General features: G+C 36.2%; 1 protein-coding gene across 2 annotated transcripts in view; it reads left to right on the top strand.

Moving 5' to 3' along the window:
* The first annotated feature begins 2,847 nt into the window (after positions 1 to 2,847).
* Positions 2,848 to 22,573, top strand: part of MANEA (mannosidase endo-alpha) — a 28,026-nt gene continuing 8,300 nt past the window's right edge. The window contains exons 1-3 of one of the 2 annotated variants that reach the window (XM_045572935.1): positions 2,848 to 2,968; positions 9,350 to 9,931; positions 17,073 to 17,182. In XM_045572935.1, the coding sequence (XP_045428891.1) occupies positions 9,388 to 9,931; positions 17,073 to 17,182 (654 nt within the window). In that variant the 5' untranslated portion in view covers positions 2,848 to 2,968; positions 9,350 to 9,387. Of the gene's footprint in view, positions 2,969 to 7,282; positions 7,305 to 9,349; positions 9,932 to 17,072; positions 17,183 to 22,573 lie in introns of those variants that run through there. The other variant, XM_036414848.2, reaches the window with a different exon arrangement.

Below are 22,573 nucleotides of genomic sequence, written 5' to 3'. Positions count from 1 at the left end.
CACTTTGATGTGTCTGGTGTTAAAGAATGTGATGGCTTATAACTGGCCCTGGGAGAAGACATTCACTGAATGATTGTTTTATTCCTCTGAACACCTAAAAACCTATATTCACCACCATTTATATTGGACACTGGAAGACTGAAGTGTGGTATTATTGTCAGACGCTGTCAGTTTTATGGCAAAGCTTTTGTACCCTTTTTATTAACTTTCCATAAACAGGTACATCCCATAGGCGAACTAAGCTGCAATGTGATAAGCCATGTATTTCAAGGCTTATCACATTGCAGCTTAGGTTGGGCCGAAGTATAATATCTTGGTGAAGTCTAGCTCCTCTTTCTCTCCTCTGTTCTCTGCTGCAGTAAATCTTGTTCATTTCCTACTCAATATCCATTATTTGCTTCTTTCTTAGTAACGGAACTCTGACTTAATTGGGGGTAGGAGTTGTGGAGCACAGGTGAAAGGCCACACTTCTAAGAGTATTATTTGCAGCTGCATATGGCTGACTGACTCAATTACAGTCAATCACATGAAAGCATAAATGGTTGGATTGTACTTCCCAGAAAACTCATTACTTTAATAAGTAGCCAGAAGAGCCATCCTTGACCTTTTCAACATTTCCTGCTACCTCTTCCTTCTACTTGCTGACTAGGATTCAGACAAGATGTCTAGAGCATAGCAGCCATCCTTAAGTATAAGGTAGATATGAGGATGGAAAGCAGCATATTGAGAGAGGGTGGAAGCCAACAATTAGGATTGTGGAGCAAAAAATAAGTAAAATGAATAAAAAATAAAATAAAACAAAACAAAATAAAATAAAATAGAGGAGTCTGTGGCATTACCTTATGATCCTCAGACTCCTTAACACAAGAAAATAGCAAAGCTGAGTCTTATTTACAAAACTGTTGAGTATTCTGTTTTATGTAATTAAAGCTGATCCTAACTGGCATAATTTCTCACATACTATGTATTCTGTATGTGTCTGAGGCTCATTAAAATGGAGACAAAGAAAGGAATGGTGGTAGGTATAAAAGTTTGCATGTGCCTGTGAAATAAGAGGATGTTTATTGCTAATGCCAAAAGAGAAAATGGTTCCGTTATTCTAGTAGCAAGACAAGATTAACTCCAAAGATCTTATGGGCTGGGGACTATTAGAATAATCAGTGGTAATTAGGGAAAACTAAAGGCTATTATTGGGTTAATGCATGAGAATAGAATTTGATAAGAGAGAAGTATTTAAACTTTTTTGAAAAATGTTTATTTTTTACTAATTCAATTTACTGGGGTGACCTTGGTAAAGACCATCATATTGGTTTCAAGTGTACATTGCTATGATACATGATCTGTATATCGCATTATGTACCACCACCCATATGTAAACTTTTAAAATACATAATTATGTATAAATTAATTTTCAAAAGCAAAGAAGCCAATTAAAAATTAGTTAAGACCTGACAACAGGCATTTCCCAGAAGCACAAATAGCACCTAAGAACAACCCAGATAGAAAGGGGGGGAAATGCAAATTAAAAGAGACTATTTTCAGGCAAAAGTTTTGAATCTAACCACAGCAGGTGTCATGGATAATTATGTGCCAGCTTAGCCCATGTGAAATGGATTTAAGTATACGTGAATCTCAAAACATCAGTGTGAGGTGAAAAAAGAGTATGATTCCTTATATAAAATACACCACCAGGCCCTGACTGGATTGGCTCAGTGGATAGAACGTAGGCCTGTGGACTCTAGGGTCCCAATCCCAAGTTCAATTCCGGTTAAGGGCATATGCCTTGGTTGTGGGCACATCCCTAGTGGAGGGTGTGCAGGATGCGGCTGTTGGATGTTTCTCTCTCATTGATGTTTCTGACTTTCTATCCCTCTCCCTTCCTCTCTGTGAAAAATCAATAATATATATATATATATATATATATATATATATATATATTTTTTAAATACACCACCAGGATAACTATATTTTTATGGAATCTTACATATATAACTCTTTTAAAGTAAGAGGATGATTAATACAAAATTCAGGATAATGGTATTTCATAATGATACCTGGCTATTCTTTTTATTATTCTTTAAAATGTGCAAATATAGGATAATTTATATTGTTTACTTCACCATTAGTAAGTCTTTAAAAAATTCAGTGAGATTTTAAGGAGAGCAAATTGAGTACATCAATAAGTTCTACACTGTGCGTCAGGGTTTCCTTGTTACCATGTAACCAAACAAAATAGATAATTAATTCTCTTGGCTTCTGAGGCTGATGTAAGATGGTACCTTCAGCTGTAACCACTATTTCAAAGGTTCTTTTTTTTTTTTTTCCTCCACACCCTCCTCACTGTTCTCAATTACCTCTAAGTATTTTAATACAAAGGCGATGTTATATAATACTTTGCAAATTAAAAATGTCCACCTTTCTCTGCTTACTTTGGCCTTCTAAGTAAAGTTCCATTAAACACAACGCGGTTCCTTCATTTGAGAAGGTTGGAAATAACCCGTGACCTCGAGTTAAACACAAATACAAATGTGCAGCTCCTGTGATGCTATCAGAATCAGCTGACGGTTACTGGTGAGAGCCTCCCCCTGGAGCCTCAGGGGACCAGGTCCTAAGAGACGGGCGAGTCCTCTATCCGCGGAGAAAGAGGACAGGAGTCCAGCCTGGCTGTGCTCCGACCTTTTCTCCACATTTAATTAGTTCAGGACACACTAACAAGCTCTCCCCTCCCATCCACCTCCCTCCCCATCCGCACAGCCAGAGGCGCCTTTGCCAGGGGAACCAGAGCCCCGCCCCTCCACAAGCCCCGCCCCTAAGTAAGCCCCCGCCCCTCGCCAAGCCCCGCCCCCGGCTCCCGGAACGCTCCGCGCGCGGCTTGGAGGCGGGGCAGGTCGGCCCGCCCGGAGGCCGCAGGCACCTCCCGCCCACCTCCCAGCCCGCGGAGCCGCTGCCGGGCCGCCCCCCAGCCCCGGTGAGTGACCGACCGGGGGGAGTCGGGGCCCCGCACCCGCGGGTGCGGCGGGGAGCGGAGAGGGGGGGCGGGGGGAGTCCAGTGCGTGCGCCTGCGCGCTGGTTCGCCAGCCAATCTGCTCGCCGCTCCCGTGCTCCGCGGGGCCGGCGGGCGGCGGGAGCTGCGGGCCTCGGACCCGGGCCGCGGCGCTCGGCCCCCGTGTAGCCGCCGGGGTTGGTGTTACTGCCTTCTCCCTTGCTTTCTCCCCACCCCGTCGGCGTCCTCTCCGCCACTTGGGAATGGAGCCTTCACCTGCCTCGGTTTTCCCTTCCTGTCCCGAGCGAATTGGGGTTTGGGGTTTGGGGGTCCACCCCTCGTCCCGGGGTCCCCGGGGCGGCCGGGCCGGGGGCAGAGAGCGAGGGTGGCGGCGAGGCCCCACGGGGAGGCTTCTTCCTTCACCGGTTCCAGGCCGGGCACTGCCCTCGCAGACGTCTGTTCTGCGGAGGCTCAGGTGCAACGGTGGTGGATTACTGTCTTTTTTTTTTTTCATTTCCCAGAAGAGGACATTGGAATTCAGGCAGTTAGGATAGTTTGTTTTGGTTTTATTACTATTGCAAGACTCTACAGATAGCTGTTCAGGGGAAATGTAGAAGTGATTAAAACAAATAAAAAGCAAGGGAGAATGCCGTTATATAGACTTAAAAAAATGGGTTATGTGTTAACGTATTTAGACAGGAGTTGGAAATATTCATACAAGATAAAATTTAGAGATTAGCAATGGTAGGTCACGTTGCACATCGTTTTCATGCTGTTACTCTGTTCCTGTTAAGCTGTATGTAAGCCCCTTGAGTGCAGTGACTATTGGGACTTTTCAGGCCCCACGCTGCAAACATTGGTCACGTGACGAACAGTGTTTGATCAGAAAATAAGCTGTTTTGAGATTAAATGTGGGCTACAGTTTTTGAGCAGGTAACAGTTAATCACTGTTTAATGAAAACAGGGTCACATGTCAGCAGTGTTACATTCTGTAAACTTGGTGTGTGTAATATGTGCTAGGAAGGTGGGCTGGCCTGAGGGCAGAAGCTTGAGTGAGTTGATTAACATCACGCCTGTTATTTGCCATGTGCTAACTGTTAAAGTTAACAAGGGCTCTGTGCCCTAGTTACATCAGCTGTAAAATAGCGTGAAAAGGGGTTTCTGCTTCATAGATTGTTGTGAAGATGAAAACAAAAGGCTGAGAGTAGGCTTACCTGAATTTTTGTTAGCCAGAGGATACAAGTGTTTACTTAAAACCGACCTGCAGACCTGGGCAGGAAGCCTTGGCTCTGAAACTGACTTTGAAAGTTCCAGATCTGTCTTACAGTACTAGCGTATCTCTCGTGGCTTCCTAGAAAATAAAATTAGAAGAAAACAATGCTAAAAGGAGAAAAGCACCAGAAGTCTGTATAATAGATAATTAAAACGTGAAGTTTTTTGGCTTTTCTGAGTAACAAGGCAACAGTAAATACTTTTTGAAATAATAGTTAAATTATACGGTTTCTGGATCCCTTGGACCTCACTAAACCTCCAAGTCAAAAATTAGCACTTCAGAGATTAAAAGCACAACACACCAATACAGAAACCATAAAGTTTAGAAAGAACCTATGATGTAATGTAAACTGACCCTTGCAGATAACAGATTTTCAATAGCCAATACCTGGAATCAGTTCCTGCTTTGAGAACCTATACATCTATAATTAACTTGCAGGTTTTTGTTTTTGTTTTTTCTCTCAAGTGACTTCTGAAACTTCTTTTGTGGAACCCAAATAAGTAGTTCCTCTTTACCAGTGGTCGGCAAACTCATTAGTCAACAGAGCCAAATATCAACAGTACAACGATTGCAGTTTCTTTTGAGAGCCAAATTTTTTAAACTATATAGGTAGGTACATGGTTATTAACTTAATTAAGGTACTCCTAAGCTGAACTTTGCTAAGAACTCAAGGGGCCAAAGAGCCGTATGTGGCTCTCGAGCCGCAGTTTGCCGACCAATGCTCTATACTAGGGGTGTCGAACTCAATCAGAGAAGGGGCCAAAATCTAAAATCCAGCCTAAATCGTGGGCTGAATGGTTTACTGAACAGTCATAAACTGTCATTGTGATGGAAACGCAGCGGAGTGCAGTGATGACAGTGCGGTGCGGGTCACATTGCAAGGCCTGGCGGGACGGATTTGGCTCACGGGCCTTGTGTTTGACACATGTGCTCTATACCTTTCCTGTGAGATTATTGCACCTGTTAGGCATTCCAAGGATCATTGTGGTTTTGCTCTGTTGGACATAATTTTCATTAAAATTGATTTTTTAATTTTTGGATCTGTATAATCTTCCTGTATAATCAGCTCATTATTGACTATAAACATATTAGGTATATGTATAGTCAGTAGAATCTGTCTATACACATATTGCCCAAATATATACCAGTATCAGAACAAAGGGCCAGAAATTAAATTGTTTAAGCTGGACACTTAACAGTTGCTGACTATGAATAAGATATATTGGGCTCTACTAGACTGTAGAGGTAAGGGTTCTATTATATTCCCTATGTAGTAAATAAATAACATGATGCAATACATTTTTTAAAATGCCAATTTAAAAAGCAGGTAATGCTGTAATAATAGAATATGTGAGAAAGTGAGTGCTTTTCTCTCTGGAACCATTAGAGGTATCAAAAAGAAGAGGCAACATTTCAGCTTTGTCTTGAAGGATAAGTAGTATTTTAAAAGTTAGCCATATAGACAATAGGCATTTAAAGAGAATAAATCATGTTTTAGTTTTCAATTTTTTGCCTGACACCCAGCTTTGATAGCAGGCATTGTCATCATAAATGCTTGTATATTTATTCAGTGTAATGTAAGCCAGAAAGATTCTAAGAATTTTATAATGTTAACTTATTTTATCCTCACAAAAATCCTGAGTCATGTGATAACTCCTATAGATGGAAAAAAAAAGGGGGGGAGGGAGGGGAAGCTCACTTGTATAGGTGAAATAGCTGAAAAGGATACAACTGGAATGTGTACCTGGGCATCTGAACTGTAGAGCCCATATTTTAATCACAATGACCTGCTGCCTTGCTTATGGTTGAGATGACTTACTGTTATCTGAGATATGAAGGTTGGGATAGAAGCAGTGGATCATCTATAATGATTGATAATTTTTTTAAGTGAATGTAAAGAGACAGAGAGAGAGATAGAGAGAGAGACACAGACACAGACACAAAGAGGGTCCAGTTTAAGAAATTACATTGACAGGCAAGAGGGGAAAAATCATTGACTTTCATAAATTGATTTTTTTGGTGTTTTATGTAGATCTGAGAAGTTTATATATTACAAATATTTAAAAAAATCAAGTAGTCCTAACTGGTTTTGCCCAGTGGATAGAACATCAGCCTGTGGACTGAAGGGTCCCAGGTTCCATTCTGGTCAAGGGCATGTACCTTGGTTGCAGGCACATCCCTAGTGGGGGAGTGGTACAGGAGGCAGCTGATAAATGTTTCTCTCTCATCAATGTTTCTAACTCTCTCTCCCTCTCCCTTCCTCTGTAAACAATCAATAAAATATGGTATTTATAAAAATCAAAACTATGTTGCCTATATTTCTTTGCTTTTTATTTATTTTTAAATACAATCGGTATTTACCAATTGATTAAAACATTACCCTTTTATACTTTCTTTCACATACATTATCTTGCATGATTCACAGAACAGCTTTGTCGGAAAGCAAAACAGGCCATGTACTCCTTTGCAAGAAGAGATTAGTTACTCAGGGTCACACAACTAAATCAACATGACTGATTCTTCCATTCCAAAATCAATATTCTTTCCATTATATATCCTGCCTCTCATGCATTTCACCACTGAGCTAGTCAACATCTCAAAAGTCAATGTCTTGCTGATTTCTAAATTCAGTAGTTATTTCTCCATCCTCTGTGACTCATCGATATTCATTACCATTGATTATTTTCTTATAAAATATCTACCCCAAACTTTTCTTAAAAGGATTGCTTTCATTTTAGAAGACAGAGTAAGAAAACATAACCGTATTTTCTCACCCAAAGATGGTAATCCTTATACCTATTTATCTTATTTTCTCCCTCAGTGTGTATCTTTAATATAATTGATATAATGTTATATATATTTTTTTCTATTTCATGGAAATTTAAGGAAACAAATCACAGGTAACCAAAACTAGTTATATCATTCCTTTATTCTTATCTAGAGGGCTGCCACATTCCATAGGTAGGAATTTCACTCCCTGGAGTCCCTCTCTCAGTGCAGAGCTTGGAAGAGTACTTACATGAGTTGGCCCTTCCCAGAAATAAGCAGGTATTAGGTTAACAGCGTACATCCTCCAGTTTGCTTTCTTTATTTTTCCTTTTTAATTTTCAAACATATTTATACTTAAAGAATTAAACAGTTCTCCTTTGCTTTTTTCTGAAGATTCATCAAATGGTACTATTTTACCACATTTGCTTTATCATTGTACACATACACACTTACATAGTACATTATGAACAATTACATACATGTAATTGTATGCAAGTGTGCACACATGTGCACATATAAACATTGACCTTTGTGTGTGTCTAACATTTTGATGTTTCCTCATGCTTAGATCCAGATTAAATTTTGAGAAATACCACAGCAGTGATTCTGTGTCCTTAAGACATTCTCAGGAGATTTATGATATCTCCTTCCAAAATTAACTAAAGAACTTAATTTTTATCACTTGTCTAATAACATGGTATCTGCTAGGTTCTGAACTGTTAAGTTACTATTTTCCCTTTGTAGTTAATTAGATATCTTTTGGGGAGATATACTGTTTCTCATCAAACTTTTTCTCCCTCATTTAATATCCATTGATAACTCCTGTCTCATAATTATTGTTATGATAGTTGCCAAATGGTGATATTCTAATTCCATTACTCAGTCTAAATTTGTTAGTTGACTTTCTAAGATGAGTCTACTTTATTCCACTTACTTTTACATTTTAAAAAATATAGATTCAGAAGTCCTCACTTTATTTTAATGCCTTAGTTTATTCTTATTCCTTATTTTGATGCTGAAATTGTCCCAGATTTAGCCATTGGTTGCTCTGCAAAAGTACATTTTGTGTGTGTGTGTGTGTGTGTGTGTGTGTACTTCCCTACTTTCTAGGTTTACCTTATAAATTTTCACCCACAGCTTTACAATAAACATTTCTCCAAAGAACCTGGTTCTTTTAAGTAGAGAAGGGTACTTAAAAACCAAAATTGGCATCAGATGTGTTAATTGCTGCTGTCCGGGGATCCCAGGTTCTATTCAGGTCAAGGGGGTGTGTAAGAAGCTGATCTGTGTTTCTCACTCATCCACTCATAGATGTTTCTAGCTCTCTCTCTTTTTTCCTCTGTAAAAAAATCAATAAAATATATATATTTAAAAAAAGTAATGCTCATCTTAGTATTTCTTGCACATATGCATAGTAGAAGCATCAGTTTATAGACAGTTTTTGTGTGTGACAAATACTGGGGTTTTAGTTTAAATTTTACTTGTGTGTCTTTTCCATCATAGTTAATTTATTTTAACTTAATGCTTTATAGTAACAAAAATGTGAATAAATAATAGAAAATCATATTTTATAAATATAATCAATGTAAACTTTCCATCAAATAACTAATATTTGTGCATAAAAAGACTTATTAAAATTTTATCCATGTATACATATATATACCTATGTACATAAACACACCCTATGCATGTGTATATATACACAATTAATAAAACATAAAGAATATACATGAAACCACTTTAGAAGTTGTAATTAACAATACAACCTCTGTTCAATGTGATTTTCAAAGTGATAATGTAATATTTTTAAAAATCAGGAAGTTAAGTTGTGATCATTTAATTTTTTTATCTCATTCTATTCCATATAACAAATGTCATTTAAAATAGGTCATTACTCCCTTCTTGTTTAATAATTATTTTTTGTTGAAAAAATTCGTTTCTTGAAAATCTCACAAGTATTTCCTTTTTAAAACAATGAACCTTAACTTTATATTTAGAAAATTTTAGTCCCTATACATAGAATGTTTTAATTATATTTAGTATTTGTAAACTCTTTCCAAATGATGAAAAATATATTTGTTTTGTTAAATAATATTTTCAAAATGTTTATCTGACAAAATATAATTATGGTATTTCCAAATACTGCATTTAGTTGAGCCATATATAGATTCTGTTGCAGACATAAGTATTTGATATAATTAAAACCCTAATGCACTGTTAAATTTTTTCAATGTAATGAATTTTGTGCATTTGAGTTTTCATTTTTTAATACATTGGAAAATATTATTACCATTTACTAATTACTGTTTTTCAATAAATTACAGCTAAACATTTGTTATTTTGGAGTTTAAAGTATGTCATCATGGCAAAGTTTCGAAGAAGGACTTGCATCATTTTGTCACTTTTTAGTCTATTTATTTTTTCTGTGATGCTGGGTTTAAAAATGCTGAGACCAAATAAAGGCACTTTTGGAGCTCCTTTTGGACTTGATCTTCTTCCAGAAGTTCGTCGACAAATTCCTCGCTTGGAGAAAATTTTTGATTCTGAAATGAGTGACACAATCAACAGTGAAACAAATATCAAGCATTTAAAAAATGTTGAATTTACTGTGAAACCTCCCAAAGCCTCTGAACCTCTCCTGGAAGAACTGCAGCCTCTGAATTATTATTTACATGTATTTTATTACACTTGGTATGGAAATCCACAATTTGATGGTAAATACATACATTGGAACCATTCAATGCTGAAGCACTGGGACCCTAGAATAAACAATAATTATCCACAAGGGACACACAAACCTCCAGATGATATTGGCTCCAGCTTTTACCCTGAGTTGGGAACTTACAGCTCTCGGGATCCTTCTATCATCGAAACTCACATGAAACAGATATACTCAGCTTCAATTGGTAATTATTTTATTTTGTTGTGTGTGTATGAGTGTAAAATACATAATGTTTGTAGAAAATTAAGTTACTAACCTTCACATTATTATAAGTGTAGAATTATAAACTCCAATTAAACTACATATGTTCTTAAACATACAGAAAACCACTTTTTTTTTTAATCCTCACCCAAGGATATATTTTTTTAATTGATTTTTAGAGAGAGTAGAAGTGGGGGAGAGAGAGAGAAACATCAATGTGAGACAGATATCGGTTGGCTGACCAGGGCCAGGGATAGAGCCTGCAGCCCCAGGTACATGTCCTTGACCGGGAATTGAACCTACAATCCTGTGCAGTGGTTGGCTCACGCTAACCACTGGACAACACTAACAAGGGCAGGAACTGACTTCTAACACTAATTGGTTTAATTTTAAAATTTTGTAAGATTTCTGGGTATATTTTTAATTTATAATGTACTGTTTTCAAATTACTAAATTTTTATTTTTGTAAGAGACCATGAATTTTCCCCTTTAAGTATACAGCTCAGTGTTTTTCAGAGATGTGTACCTGTTTAAATACCACCCATCATGAAATAAAATACTGAATAGCCCAGAAAGTCTTGTCGTGATTCCCTTATTCAGCCCCACCATTCCACCCCAGAAATCTATGAATGTGATTTCTATAACTGTAGAGAAGTTGTGAGTGTTCTCTTACTACAAAAAATAGAATTATTCAGCATTTGTGTGTGTGGTCTTTTACTCAGACTGCTATTTTGAAATTTACCTATATAAAAATATCAGTACTTTATAATTATTGAATAGTATTCCATTGTAATAATTTTAGCAATTTAGTGATTTGTTTCTACATTCATCTTGATGGACATTTGGGCTATTTCTAGGTTTAGGCATATAGCATATGATTTGGTCTTTTTTCTCTGTTTTTTAAAACCAGTCTGACAGTCTCTTCTCTTTTAAAAAAATATATTTCAAAGAAGAACGGAGAGGGAGAGAGAACCATCAATGATGAGAGAGAAACATTGATTGGCTGCCTCCTGCATGCCCACAACTGGAGATCAGGCCTACAACCCAGGCATGTGACCTGGCCAGGAATTGAACTGTGACCTCCTGGTTCATAGGTCTAGTCTCAGCCATTGAGCTTGGCAATCTATTCTTTTCCTATTTTCTATAAAGAATTTGTATTACAGTCAATTCTTTTTTAATTTCTGTGTTTATTTCATTTACATTTAGGTACGGTTGTTTTAAAAGTTTCATTTGACTATTTCTTTATCCCATCTGTTCTGCTCCTTTCCCCCCTCTCTTCCTTCTCTTATATTGAATATGTTTTTGCTGTTTGATATTCTCCTTTGGCTTATTACATACAATCCATTTTATTTATTTTACGATTTTTGCAACATTTACCATACGCATCTTTAAGTGGGTGAGAAATCATTGGTAATTTTTATTCTTGTTCCTCCTTTTCTTCAACTTTCTATTCTCACTAATTTCTGGCACTCCAGTTATACATATTTGATAGAGACATATTATCCAACTAGTAAATAATATGAGAAAAATATTGGGTGCCTAAAAATTCTTCAGGTCATTAATATATGTTTTATAAAAACCTTCCTGTTTTCTTTTCTTTTGCTTGTTAGCATCCCTAACACTAATGCCATAAGAAGAAATTAGGTATTCTCACATTTTTGTAATTGTACAAAAACTACAAACTCACTATCAATCATCTATGTATGCAGAGACATGCAAGGACAAAACAATACAGAATTTTGTGAATCTACATCAACTATGTGTAAGATGTCTTGTTTTTCTTCTGTATTTTTTTTAACCATTTAAAACAAATCTAAGTTTATAGTATATACTTAATAGCTCTAATTTCTATATTCCATGACATAAATTGTGACAAAATAGGATTGGTAAATTCAGATAGCATTAACTAGTGCATGTGTATGTGTTCCTATCTATTTACAATTTACTTTTTGGGGGAAGAACTTTCAAATTACTTTTTCTTTTTTTCTATAAAGAATTTGTATTACAGTCAATTCTTTTTTATTTCAAGGTTGATGTGTTTGTGGCTATAAAAGCCATGCTTGATTGACAGAAAAAGGAAGAAGGATATTCATGGTAGCTTTAGTTTTCTTAATGCAAACTGAACTGTATACAATAAGGCTCTTTTTCTCTTTGATCAGATGCATGACTGCTTATATGTGAGCAATATGTAAATGGCATATTACTATATTATAGTTTAATTATGATTAAGAAAAAGTTTCAATTCATATTTAGTTCTAAGCCCATCCAATGTTTTATGAAGACCATGTCCCCTATTAATTATATAATACTACATAATATGTATGAACATGAGTCCTTTCAAATATAAACATTGTCAACTATACAACTTTTTTAAAAATCTTCCCAGTTGTTGGCAATAATTATTTTTGTCAGATATTCACCTTCCTCCCCCAAACCCCCCTTCTTGCTCCCACCCCTCCCCAGGTCTATCCCTGGGCTATGCTTATGTGCATATAAATTCATTGGTTAATCTCTTCCCGATTTATCTTAAATGTTGACAATTTCAGTATTGATGCAAATATATCTTTGGTAGATTTTCTGCAGGAGAAAATTAAAAAACAACTTGATAGTAAAAAAAAAAAAAAAAGGACATATAACCCATTAGTAAATAATTTATTTCCTTATTAGTTACATATTGAATTATAGTAATCCTTTTTAATTGAGATGTAATTGCATTTAACATTTGGTAAATTTAAGGTTTATAGCATATTGATTTGATACATTTACATTGCAATATGCTTGCCATTGTCATATTAGTTAACCTATCACATTATTATTTATTGTAGTGATAGGAACAATTAAGATCTAGTCTCCTAGCAAGTTTAATGGTTATAATAGTTTTGTTTATTCTCACTGTATATTAGATCTCTGGGTTGTCTTATTTTTATAGTAGTTGCAAGTATGTGCCTTTAGCAACATATACCCCATTCCCTACTCTCCATCTGCTAGTAACCACCATTCCACTATTTTTCTTTGAGCTTTCTTTGTTGTTGTTTTTTAGATTCCACATATAAGAGATATCTTACATTATTTGTTCTTCTATGTCTGACTAATCCAGAGCAATTGGATATGTTGTTTTGTGTACTTTTATCCATTATTTTTCCTCATATTTCATTTTGGTAATTTTTTGTGACTTGCCAGAATTATCTCTTTCCTCACTTCTCTTGAGTCTATGAGTCTGTTCAAGATATTCTTCATCTCTTAATATGATCTTCATTTGCAGCATTTGTTTGATTCTTAAAATTTTTATCTCTACTATTTTCCACCTGAATTTACCTCTTGGCTATCTTTTCCTTTAGATTCTTGATCATAGTGGTCGGCAAATTCATTAGTCAACAGAGCCAAATATCAACAGTACAACGATTGAAACTTCTTTTGAGAGACAAATTTTTAAAACTTAAACTATATAGGTAGCTACATTGTTATTAATTTAATTAGGGTAGGTGGTATTTTGTGGAAGAGCCACACTCAAGGGGCCAAAGAGCCGCATGTGGCTCACAAGCTGCAGTTTGCCAACCACTGTGTTATCATGTAATCATAGTGATTTTATGCTTCCTGTTTAATGACTTCAGCATTTGTTTCTTGTCTGAATTTGGTTTCATTGATTGCTTTCTCTTGTCGGTGAGTTGTTTTCCTTGCTTATTTATGTGCCTTTTAATTTTTATGTGCTTTTTAATGTTCCATGTCATTCTGTATAGTGATAATAGTGTTTATGTCTGGGAATGGAAATGCCTTTTTTTTGGATAAATCTTTAGTTTGAAAAAATGTTTGAGATATTTTAAAGGGACACTATATGTAAGTTTCCAACAATGTCGGAGAAGCTTTCATAAGTTCTGTGGAATCCAAATTTATTTACTGTTGTACTGTTTTCTTGTTATTGTTTTTTGTAATTAATTTTGGGGGGAGCTTACTCTGTGTGATGCATGTTTTCATATATATCTTTTTTCCTTAATCCTTACCCCAGGATATGTGCTTTTTTAAAAATTGATTTTAGAGGAAAGGAGGGAAGGAGGGAGGGAGGGAGAGAGGGAGAGGGAGAGGGAGAGGGAGAGGGAGAGAGAGAGAGAGAGAGAGAGAGAGAGAGAGAGACTGACTCTGACTCTGATGTGGGGGAGACCTAGATTGGCTGCCTCTCAAACGCGCCTTGGCCAGGGATCGAACCTGCAGCCTGGATGCCCTGAATGGGAATCAAACCCACAACCTTTCCCTGTATAGGATGGCCGAGCCATACTAGCCAGGGCTGATTTATATTTTTTAAACGGATTTTTAGGTTATTCATTAATTCCCATTTTACACATATGAAAACTTAAGTAAAATTACTTACATAAAAATAAACACCTGTCAAACAACATAACTGGGACTTGATTCTCTATCAAAATCATATCTGGTGTTCTTAACTATTACCTTGTTTCAATGCATTCTTTAACTTAACAGGGGGGAAATAGATGTCAGTTATATTGAAGGTTATCCTTTGATAAGTCTTTTGGAGGGATGACACCATTAATATGGCATGATCTGCATTTAACATACTAATATTCTAAGAATGGATTTCAGTGAGTATTACTTTTCATTTATCATTTGGAAAGGTAGAAATACATAGTAATCAGTATTACTTATGAATGATACCTGGTTGGCGTGTTTTACAGGAATCTGGTGACTATGAAGGACTCATTTACCATTGTAAATGGTCCAGGTAACAATCATCATTTGCTTGGTACCCAGAATACTACTTACGTAGAGCTCACGAGTGAGTCTTCTGCGCTATTCAGCAGGTTCTCAAATGTTTGTTCTTGTCTTTTGTTATAACATTGATGAGATGCCATAGTGTTGCCAGTGGAAATGTGATACTTCCACAGAGTTGTGAAAAAAAGCATTTTGGAGACTCAAGCAAAGGAGGATGTGAATAGTGGCAGTGGTTTTGGAGTGGAAACCTAGGACTGCCAGGTGCCCAATGTCTCATCCAAACCAGGTGGCTGAGCTCCATCTCTCTGTGGAAGTCTGGGGCCTGGTCAGCACAGGAACACAACCCACCAAGAGGGTCAGGATCCAGACTGTACTGCCACCGCCTTGGGCTCCAGTAGTCCAACATAGTCCCTGCTCCTGACTGCCCTCTGGCCTGATCACCACCGTGCTTAACTTGTGTGGCTGCAATGAGAAGAGAAGGTGTTAAGGAACCAGCCCCTGGCATTTGTTAGTAAGCTTTGCTCATATTACTCGGGGCTTGTGAAGGGATAAGCTTTCTTTCAAACTAACCAGTCTTCTGATTTTTTGTGGGCTTGTGCTGGGTCCTCCCCTTATTTAATCCCTTTCCTTGATCTTTGGGGTTCTGTGCCCTTATCCTATCCAGTCCTTTCCTCAGATTTTTCCAGGCTGTTATGTCGCATTTTGGCTCCTATTGCAGTGGTCTAATAGTTTTGCTTCCTCATCTGACTTCTACTGCACACGCTTCAGTATAAGAATCTCTTTTACGAATTCTCTTCCTCCCCCCCCCCCCCACCCACCTTCGTATTCTATAGGAAGGTGCTGGTTGTTCCCTGAAAAGTTGGACCTTCCTACCTGGTGGAGGGAGGGATGTTAATCCCCTTGGCAGAGCAATGCAGCTATTCCCTGGGGTGTCCGGAAGTTAAACCTTCCAGACTTAAATCAGGCTCTCTTCGTTAAATGAAGACTTACTGTACAAAGATAAGATTGGATTATGAAGCGCAGTATGGGCTAGCATTAGGCACATGAGGTGATAATGGATACAATAAAGAAATTGAAGTACAGTAACAGAATAAGGAAGAACAAGGAATATACTCCCCAAGACTTAGCACCTTTATTCATAATTGTCCCAAACTTGAAGCAACCAAGATGTTGTTCAGTAGGTGAATAAAGTGTGGTACATTTCTACAATGGGATGCTATCCTATATAATAAAAGCCTAATATACTAAGGGTCCAGTTATCCAGGTCAACCAAAGCATAATGTGCTAATGATATGCTAAGGCTGCTCAGTCACTTACTATGATGTGCATTCACCACCAGGGGACAGTTGACCAGTGGCTATGACATGCAGTGACCACCAGGGGGCAGATGCTCTGAATGGTAGGTTAGCTTGCTGCTGGAGTCCAGCCAATCAGGACTAAGACAGGCTGGACATGCACTGGAGTCCTCCTGAGGTCCCTCCCTGGCCCTGATTGTGCACCAATGGGGTCCTTCGGCCTTGCCCTCTCACAATCCAGGACCCCTCAGGGGATGTCAGCCAGTTTCAGCCTGATCCCGCAGGCCAGGCAGAGGGACCCTACTGGTGCATGAATTCATGCACCAGGGCTCTAGTTTCACAATAAAAAGAATGAACAATAAATCCATAAAAACACATAAGTGAACCCTAAATGCATATTGCTAAGTGTGAGAAGCCAGTCTGAACAAAAGTTACTTTTTTATTTCACCTATATGAATGACATTCTGGAAAAAGAAAAACTATAAAAACAATAACCAGATCAATTATTGGTCAGGGAGTTGAGGGGAGACAAGAGGGATAAATAGGTGGAGCACACAGTTGTGAGAGCAGTAAAACTAAGCTAGGTGATACTGTAATAGTGGTCACACGGCATGTATTTATCAAAAGCCGTAGAACTGCACAGCACAAGAGTGAGCGCTAGTGTGATCTGTGGACTGTAGTTAATGATGTATCATATTAGTTCATCAGTTTTAACAATTGTACCACACTAAAAAAAAGATGCTAATAATAATAACTATATGGGATGGAGAGGGGCTGGGTAGACAGGGAATACATATATGGAATATTGTACTTTTTGTGCAGTTTTCCTGTAAACTTTGTTTTAAAAAATAAAAGTCTGTTAATTCACAGTTACTGATGCCTGATAGAGTTCATAAAATTTATTATACAAAGTAATCTAATAGTCGGAGGTAGTATCTAATGTAACAAAACAATGTTAAGGTCATATATTTTTGTTAAAACTTCAATTGTTATTGTGCCCCTCCCCCACCTTTTTTTTTTTTTTTTTTTTTTTTTTAAGAATACCTGCAGTCATTCTTGTTTCTATGTTCATTTTTTTGTTTTTTTCTTTTTGGTCTTTTCTGTTAGGTGTATTAGCCCTTTCTTGGTACCCACCTGATTCCCATGATGAGAATGGAGTACCTACTGATGACTTGGTACCAACTATTTTGGATAAAGCACACAAATATAATCTAAAGGTACTTTATTTCATGTATTTTAAATTTTTGTTGAGATATAATTGACATATGACATATTTGTTTTAGATGTTCATTATAATACAACATACTACATATTTGAAACGATCATCACAATAAGTCTAGTTAATACCATTATATATAGTAACAATGTCTTGTGATGAGAAGTTATATAATAAGATATATTTTCTTAGTAACTTTCACATATGCAATGCAGTTATAAACTATAGTTACTGTGTTTTACTTTACATGCCAAAACTTAATTTTATGACTGGAAGTTTGTACCTTTCATCAACTTCAAACATTTTGCTCCACCCCCCATCTCAGGAAACTATGATCTGTGTTCTGCAGCTCTGAGTTGTTGGTTGTGCGTGCATGTGTGGAATTTAAAATTCCACATTTAAGTGAGATTGTGTGGTATTTGTCTTTCTCTGACAGACTTATTTTACTTAATATAATGCCATCAATATCCTTCCATGTTATAACAAATTGCAAGATTTCCTTCTGTTTTTATAACTGAATACATATATCACATTTTCTTTATCCATTCATTGGCTAATGGACATTACATTGTTTCCATTTCTTGGCTGTTGTAAATAATGATGCATTGAGTATCCAGTGTTTTTTCCACTTAATGTTTCTATTTCCTTTGTACAGTAGTTCTATTTTTACTTTTCTGAAGAAACTCCTTACTGTTTACCATAGTGGTTGCACCAATTTATATTCCTTTTTTTCCATATCCTTGCAAACTCTTATTTCCACCCTTTTTTATAGTAATTCTAACAGATGTGAGATATCTCTCTGTGGCTTTGATTTGCATTTCCCTGATGATTAGTGATGTTAAAGTATCTTTTCATTTATTTGTTGGGATATGGATTTTTTTCTTTGGGAGGTGGAGGGGAGTCTACCCATTTTTAAATCAGATTGGTGTTTTTGTTTTTATTGCTATTGGGTTATATGAGTTCTTTATATATTTTGAATATTAACGCCTTATAGATAAATTATTTGCAAATATTTTCTTCCATTTGGTAAGTTGCCGTTTATTTTGTTGATGGTTCCTTTGCTGTGCAGAAAGAAGCTTCTTAGGTTGATATAGTTCCATTTTTGTTTTTCTTAAGATACTTTATTTTTCTTGTTATTTTTCCAATGGATTGCTCAGTAGCATATTTTTAAACTATACTTGTGAGTTTTCTTCTTGTAATTGACTTCTAGTTTCATATCATTGTGATTCCAAAAGATGCTTGATATGATTTTAATCTTCTTAAAATTTTAAGACTTGTTTTGTGGCCTAACATTTGATGTATCCAAAATAATGTTCCATGTGCACTTGAGAATATTTTGATTTTTTTTGGATTGAATTATTTTAGTTCTGTTGTATCTGGTATAACATATGTCTTTATTAATTTTCTATATGGGTGATTTATCCACTGTTCCTCCTACTATTTAATTTTGCCTACTTCAGTTTTTTAAGCTTGTTAATAATTGCTTTTTACAATATATTTAGGTTTCCCTATATTGTTTGAGTAAATATTTAGAAATGTTATATATAGTATTTTGTTGGATTAACACCTTTATACAGGGTATGAAAAAAGTAGGTTTACAACCTGTCTGGTATGGGTCATTGGTTAATGGTCAATCTATAAACAAAGAGGTCAGGGTTAGATTCCTGGTCAGGGCACATATCCAATTTTTAAATTTGATTCCCAGTGGGAGGCATGCAAAAAGCAGCTGATCAATGATTCTCTCTGATCACTGATGTGGCTATCTCTATCTCCCTCTCTGAAATCAGTCTATACACTAGTATATAAAAGGCTAATTTGCTAAGTGTTGCTATAATGCACAGTGACCACCAGAGGGCAGACGTTCAACACAGGAACTGCCATGACACTGGTCAGACACAGACCCCACCCCACCTCCACCACCCTGGAGCAACAGCCCAACATATTGCAGCTGATGCTGCTGAGGCCAGCCTGCAAATGGTTGCTGTGGGCACCAGGTAATGATGTCAGGTAGCAACACCCAGCTTCCTCTCTCTAGCAACTAGTAACCTCCTTGCACTTTCTTCAGCCCAGGAACATAACTTGCTGTATAGCCAGATGGAAACATTTTACACTTTAACCAAATGTCTGTGAAGCATTTTCCCATGCCTCATCTCATTTGATCCTCACAGCACTACTGGAGTAGGCAGATAGGAGACTGTGTGGAATTCTATTTTATTTTCATTAGCTGGGAAACGGAGATTTAGAAAGCTTAGAAATTTGACCCGATTGAAAGAAGAAATGGTGGACCTTGAAAATGACTTCAAGTTTTCTCACTGCATAGTCAAACACTGCTGCAGTTAAGTATTTTACCCTTTGTTCTCCCTGAGTGATCTATAATAATCTGCTTTGTGTTGATATTTAAGATTCTTTAACTTTTGACTATTAATCTTAGGGGAGTCTCTTTCAGTACATTTTATTTGGAACTCTGAGATTTCTGGACTAGATGCCTGTTCTTCCCCATATTAGGGAAGTTTTCTACCCCTTTTATTTAGGGATCCTTATAATGCAAATTATTGGGCTTTTTTGATATTATCCCACAAGTCCCTTAAGTTCTCTCATTTTCATTTTTCTTTTGCTTTTCTGAATGGATGAGTACCACTGCCTTATCATTGAGTTCATTGAGTCTTTCTCCTGCTTTTTCTAGTCTGCCACTGAAAGCCACCCCCCATTGTATATTTCAGCACAATTATTTTATTCTTTAACTCCATCATTTGTGTTTGACACTTTATTATATTTTCTGTTTATTGAAATTCTGTGTTCATGAATTATTCTCCTCACCTCGGTGAACATCTTAAAACAATTATTCTGAACTATTCATGTGGAAAATGTTTCTCGTTTCCTATTGCTGCATTACAAATTACCCCAAAACTCTGCAGTTTTAAACAACACATTTATCATCTTATACATCTTACAAGTTAAAGATTTCCCTTTAATCCACATTGTCATCAGTACTTGTTATATGTTGATTTATTGATGACAGTCATTCTGACAGGTGTGAGGTAATATCTCATTGTGGCTTTAATTTGCATTTCCCTGATTGGTGATGTTGAACATCTTTTCATATGTCAATTGGCCATGTGTATGTCCTCCTTAGAAAAATGTCTATTCAGGTCCTATGCCCATTTTTAATTGCATTTTTTATTTTGTTAGTATTAAGTTGTATGAATTCCTTATATATTTTGGATGTTAAACCCTTATCAAGATATTATTGGTGAATAGCTTACTCCATTGAGTAGATTGTCTTGTTTTATTGATAGTTTCTTTTGTTATGCAAAACCTTTTAGTTTAATGTTTTTTCCTTTGTCTTGCCCAAGGAGACATATACAAAAAAAGTATTACTAAAAGCAATGTCAGAGTTTATTGCCTATGTTTATTGTTTTATGGTTTCAGATCTTAGATTTAAAACTTAAACTAAAAATAGATTATAGTTTATTTCTATCGTGTTTCCCTGAAAATAAGACATCCTCCGAAAATAAGACCTACTTGCAAGTTTCCTTCCGAGTGAAATATAAGGCATCCCCCCGAAAATAAGGCCCCCCTAGGCTAAACATGAGAGATTTGGTCCACTGATTCTGAAAGAAATGGAGTCACAAGAAATTCACCAGGAAATTCAGGAATTGGATTGTTATGATGATGTTCCAGGAGATGACATGATTGTCATTGAATAAATGAGTAAATTCTTGATACTGTAGGATTCACAGTTTGTCTGGTTTGTGTTGACAACTACCGTACTATCGTACCGTATACAGGTAATAAATTTCCTTTATTTTCATTTAACAATAAATGTGTACCGTATTCTTCATAGAAAAATAAGACATCCCCTGAAAATAAGACCTAGCACATCTTTGGGAGCAAAAATTAATATACTGTCTTATTTTTGGAGAAACGGTAGTGTGTGGAGTCCAAATGTGGTCTTTCTGTTCAGTTTTTCTAGCATCCTTCATTGAAGAGACTGGCTTTATCCCACTGCATACTCCTGCTTCCTTTGTCATAGATTGATCTTTGGTAAGGGTTTATTTCTGGGCTTTCTGTTCTGTTCCATTGATCTTTGTATCTGTTTTTAAACCAGTGCCATGTTGTTTTGATTAATATAGCCTTGTAGTGTAGTTAGATATCAAATAGTGTGAACTTCCAACTGGTTCTTTTTTCTCAAGATAGCTTTTATTGTTCGTGGCTTTTTAAGATTGTTATAGGTTTGTGAAAAACGTCATTGGTATTTTGATAGACTTTGAATTAAATTTATAGATTGCTTTGGGTAGTATGGGCATTTTAATGATAATTGTTCCTATCCATGAGCGTGGTATATGGTTTGATTTATTTGTACCTTCAATTTCTTAAGTGCCTTATAGGTTTTTCACCTCCTTGGGTAAATTTATTCTTAGGTATTTTAATTTCTTAATGCAATTAAAAATGTTAATTTCTCTTTCTGATAGTTAAAGAAATCAATTGTATTTTTAATTGTTTTCTGTGACTGTAACAAATTAATTTATTAGTTTTAATAGTTTTAGTTTTAATAGTTATTTGTGGAATCTTTGTTTTTAATATATATAGTTATTTGTGGAATCTTTGTTTTTAATATATATACTTTATGCCATCCATCTGCAAGTAATAGCAGTTTTAATACTTCCCTTCCAATTTGCATGGCTGTCTTATTTCACATTGTTTTATCTTGTGTACCCTAAAGTAGCTATTTTAGTTGTTCTTACTATCCTTGTCTTGCAATCTTTTTATCAGCATTATAAATAATCAACTTCCTTTACTATATATTTACCTTTCCCAGTAAAATTCATACTTTCTGATGTTTTCTTATTATTTCTTTTCAGCTTAACGTCTAACTTATCCTTGTAAGGTTGGTTTTGTGGTGTTGAACTCCATTAACTTCTCTGGAAAACTCTTCTTTCTCCAATTCTGAATGATATCTTTGCTGGGCTGAGTATTCTTGTTTGGAAAGTGTTTTGTTTTGTTTTTTTCTTTCAGCTCTTTGAATATGTTATATCACTCCCTTCTGGCCTGCAGAGTCTCTGCTGAAAATTTTATAAATTCCCTTCTGTATATCAAGTTGCTTTTGTTTTTGTCTTATCTTGTCTGACTTTTTAATTGACATGTCTTGCTGTGGGTCTCTTTGGGTTCATTTCATTTGGAACCCTCTAGGCTTTTTTGATCTGGAAGTGCTGTCTTCCCCAGGTTAGGAAAGTTTGCAGCTCCTCTGTGTTTTTGTTTTGTTTTTTCTGGAACTCTTGCAGTGCAAATTTTAGTCAGCTTGATTTTTTAGATAAGTTTCTTAAAGTTTCTTAATCTAGCTTGCTTAACTTTCTTTTTATTCCTGTTACTCTTTCTGGGTGGGTGACTTTTT

The sequence above is a fragment of the Pipistrellus kuhlii genome, unplaced genomic scaffold (assembly GCF_014108245.1).
Source record: "Pipistrellus kuhlii isolate mPipKuh1 unplaced genomic scaffold, mPipKuh1.p scaffold_m20_p_5, whole genome shotgun sequence".
In the NCBI taxonomy this organism is placed as follows: Eukaryota; Metazoa; Chordata; class Mammalia; order Chiroptera; family Vespertilionidae; genus Pipistrellus; species Pipistrellus kuhlii.
This window is presented reverse-complemented; position numbering and strand designations above follow the sequence as displayed.